The 4,185-nt window shown below is 44.6% G+C and overlaps 1 protein-coding gene across 1 annotated transcript; it reads left to right on the top strand.

The window, feature by feature from the left end:
• Nucleotides 1–2,271: 2,271 nt before the first annotated feature.
• Nucleotides 2,272–3,270, top strand: LOC135895134 (olfactory receptor 52R1-like). Its single transcript, XM_065423204.1, has one exon. The coding sequence runs from the start codon at nucleotides 2,272–2,274 to the stop codon at nucleotides 3,268–3,270; it is 999 nt and encodes a 332-aa protein (XP_065279276.1).
• Nucleotides 3,271–4,185: the final 915 nt, after the last annotated feature.

The following is a 4,185-nucleotide window of genomic DNA, read 5'->3' as shown; positions in this document are numbered from 1 at the left end:
GCTGGGTGTCCACAGTGACCCCTAAATCCACTTCACGGTCCCTGTGTTCCATAATACAGTGCCCTAGTCTGTGGGTCGGGCCTGCATTGCCTGTTCCAAGGGAATCACTTTTCATGTGACTGTATTAAAACAGTTTGTTTGTATAGCCCCAGCTCACCAAATGCTCCAGATCAACTGGTGTGCCTGCCCTGGCCTCCTCATTGTAACCACTCTGGCAAACTTTGCGTCATCCACAAATTTTTTTCTGCAGTGATTTTCTATTTCCTTCCAGATCATTGATGAAAATATTCAATTGCATCGGGCCTAGAAATGGTCCCTGCAGAACCCTGCTTGTGAAACAACCCCATTCACCCCCACTGGTAACAGCTTTCTGAGATCTGTCAGTTAGCTAGTTTTTATTCCACTTTAAATGTGCTCTACTGCAGGAATGTTCATTTTTTATCTGAAAGTTTTCCCTACTAAATCAAATGTCTCAGAGGAATTGAAGTATATTGCATCTGTGCAGTACCCTTGACCAGCCAAATGTGCACTTTCATTAAAGGATGAAATCAGTTTTACTTGACAAGACCTATATTCCATAAACCATGTTGTTTACAGGCATCAATTAATTAATTAATTATATTTCTAGACTTTTTTTGAACTAATCCCATACCAGCTTTTCTATTGTTTCCTAATCTTGTCAAATCTTTTTTTAATACTTTTCATTTAACACAGAGCTGTCTTCTATTTATCCCCCCCCCCTTTTTTTTTGGCTCTGCCGCTGACAGACTGTGTACTTCCACTTCTGAATGAGAAGTGTGGTTGATTGGTCAGTTTGTAACTCTGGTGTTTGTAACTCTAAGGTTCTACTGTAGATGCTGTTTAACATTCTCCTTGGCAGCTACTGGACTGGGGACTATTTCATCACCTCATGTGATATGAGTACCTCATACTGCTTCTTTCCAAATGCAGAACAAAACTATTTCTGCAACACATCTATGTTTTCTACAACATTAACAAGCTTCCTTTCTCCCTCTAGGAATTGGCCTAAACCTTCTCTATGCTTTCTTTTCTTCTTAATATACTTAATAACCTCCCTTTTGTTATCCTTAGCCCCACCAAGCATGGATTTTTTCCCTGATGTCTTTTTTGTATTGCTTGCTATCTATTTTCCCTTTTTTCCCATTTGTATAGATTGCTTTTTCCCACATAATTGCTGCCTTCATTCGCCATTCAAAGGGGGTTGTAGCCAAAGTTCTCCACTTCCTTGACTGCAGAATCGTGACTTTTTAGCTAGCCGTGTTAGTCTGGATCTGTAAAAAGCAACAAAGAGTAAAGAACTCCCAATTTTCATTCCCATTTTCCTTTCTAATATTTTCCTCCCAGTCAATTTTCTTGATAATTTTCTTAACTTTTGGGAAATTAGCCCTTTTGAAGCACTAAGTATTTATAGGTATTACTGGTTGGGAACGGTTCTCTGTTTGTCTAATTGAATGTAATCAGTTGTATTCTTTATATTCCTCTCCTCTACCATATGCCCCCTTTTTTGTCTCTTCTCTAAACTAAACAGTCCCAGACTTTTCAGTCTGTCTGCATATGGGAGCCTTCCCCATTCTCAGAGCCCGTCTCAGAAATCCCCTTTATAATGCTGTATCCTTTTTAGATACTGGGTGACCAAAACTGAGCACATATTCAGAGCAGGTTATTCTCCATCCCATTTCTTAGGCATCCAAACATTGTCTTTGATTTGGCCACTACTGCAAATAAGCAGGTGTTTTGTTGACCTGCTATCATTGACACCCACGTCTTTTCCCTGAGGTGTGTTCTGGTTGGGATGTTTCTCCCTGGCACATGTCTTGGCAAAGTTTTTTTTTAAATTCTCAGATTTTGAGCAATCGGGTGAATGGGGAACTCCCTACAGCATGGACTCCCTAGACTGGCTTTCATTACATTAAGGAACAATGATGGATAACCAGTATCCACACTCATGTTTCCTGCTGGTGCCTATTAACATTTTCCACACCACAACATGTAGAATTATTGACACATGGAGCACCATCAAATATGTAATTGGCATTAGTAGGGCCAGTTGTTCATAATTCATTTCTCTGAATAACAAAAATGTCATTTTTCAGTTTGTGAAGAGCGACCAATCTGCTTCACCCATGAGAACAGCCTCCAGTAGTGCACGTAGTGTCTCATATGAATATTGTCTCTCCATCCAGGCATTTGTACTGTGATCATCACCCTAGAGCCTGGGCACATACAGGAAGTCAGGGCAGAGTACAGTATATGCTGGAGACACCATTCTACCTCAGAGTTGGACACCTTCTCCCCTACTCCATGTCAGATTCCAACACAACCGACTTCACCAACCCCTCCACCTTCATCCTGCTGGGCATTCCTGGCCTGGAGACGGCCCACGTCTGGATCTCCATCCCCTTCTGTGCCATGTACATCATAGCTGTCTTGGGGAACTTCACCATCCTGTTCATTGTGAAGAGGGAGCCGAGCCTCCAAGGGCCCATGTACTATTTCCTCTGCATGCTGGCCATCAGCGACCTGGTCCTGTCTACATCCATCCTACCGAAAATGCTGAGCATCTTCTGGTTCAATTCCAGGGAGATCGATTTCAATGCCTGCCTAACCCAGATGTACTTCATTTACTGCTTCTTAGTGATGGACTCTGGCATCTTGGTGGCCATGGCTTTGGATCGCTATGTGGCCATCTGCAATCCCCTGAGACATTCCACCACCCTGACAAACCCCGTGGTGGCCAAGATTGGCCTGGTCGTGGTGCTGCGTGGAATAATGCTAATACTGCCCTATCCCTTCCTGGCGAGGCAGTGGCCATATTGTAGAATGAACATCATCCCCCACTCGTACTGTGAACACATCGCTGTGGTGAAGCTGGCCTGCGCCGACACCCGCGTCAGTAGTTACTATGGCCTCATTGTGGGATTCATGGTGACTGGTCTGGATTTGTTTTTTATTGCTGTGTCCTATATCCAGATCCTCAGGGCCATCTTCAGCCTCCCCACAAAGGATGCCCAGCTCAAGACTTTTGAGACCTGCGGGTCCCACCTGTTTGTCATTTTAGCCTCTTACATCCCCGTTCTCTTCTCCTCCCTCATGCACCGGTTTGGCCACAATGTGGCTGTACATTTCCACATTCTCATGGCCAACACGAACCTTCTCGTGCCCCCCATGCTACACCCCATCATCTACGGGGTGAGGACCAAACAGATCTGGGACAGGCTGCTCCGGCTACTTAGTCATAAAGGGACCTAAAGTTTTCTCCTGTTGCTCTGGCTTTCAGACTGAACTCTGTGCAGAGCTGGCTGGTGAGATGGTGCTGGGCCCTCTTCCCTGGATCACTTACCGGATAGTCAAAAAGACATTAAATCCTTTCCTGACCTTACTGTGCTGTGTCAGCATGACAAACTGAGAATAGGTCTATGGACAATTCAGTGGGTTGCCACATCTCTAATTGCTGGTATCTGGACCCCCAAAACCCCACCCTTTGCCCCACCTCTTCTGCCAAGGCTCCGACCCTGCTTTACTTCTTCCCCCCCAAGGCCTCTATTCCCCTCCCCCTGTCTCTTGCTGAATTAGTTCTACCCCTCTCCCCTGACCCCAGCTACAAGGGAGCATTTTCAGATTTTGGTAGGGGTGTCAACTTTAACCGTGATTCCAAGGCTACTTAAGGTCTTGAAAACTCCAGGTTTTTGGCAGATAACTTAGCAACTAGCTGACAGGAGCTTTGTATCTAATTCTCATATATAAAAAAGGAAATAAAATAAATATTAGACCCACTCAGCTCTAATACTAACATGTTCTGACATTTTGTGCCAGAAGAAGGGACAGAGAGAAAAAGTGTTGGTTCAGCCCTTTAAAAACACAGAGACTAGATGAGCCAGAAGAAGATGGGACAGGAGAGAGAGAGAGGCACAAGGGGGCTCTTTGGTTGCAGGGCTGTGGCTGCAGCAGAGAGACAGACTCAAGGTGGAGGAGAAGCCATGAATTGCAGGAGGTGGTCCCTAGACACCCCGGAGGGCTCTGACCAAATCCCAAAGTATGTTCCAGGGTGGTTAGGAGAAATTAATGCACATTGGAAAATAATCCCAACTATACATACGAAATCATAGGGTCTAAATTAGCTGTTACCACTCAAGAAAGAGATCTTGGAGTCATTGTGAATAGTTC

This window comes from Emys orbicularis, chromosome 1 (genome assembly GCF_028017835.1).
Source record: "Emys orbicularis isolate rEmyOrb1 chromosome 1, rEmyOrb1.hap1, whole genome shotgun sequence".
In the NCBI taxonomy this organism is placed as follows: Eukaryota; Metazoa; Chordata; order Testudines; family Emydidae; genus Emys; species Emys orbicularis.
This window is presented reverse-complemented; position numbering and strand designations above follow the sequence as displayed.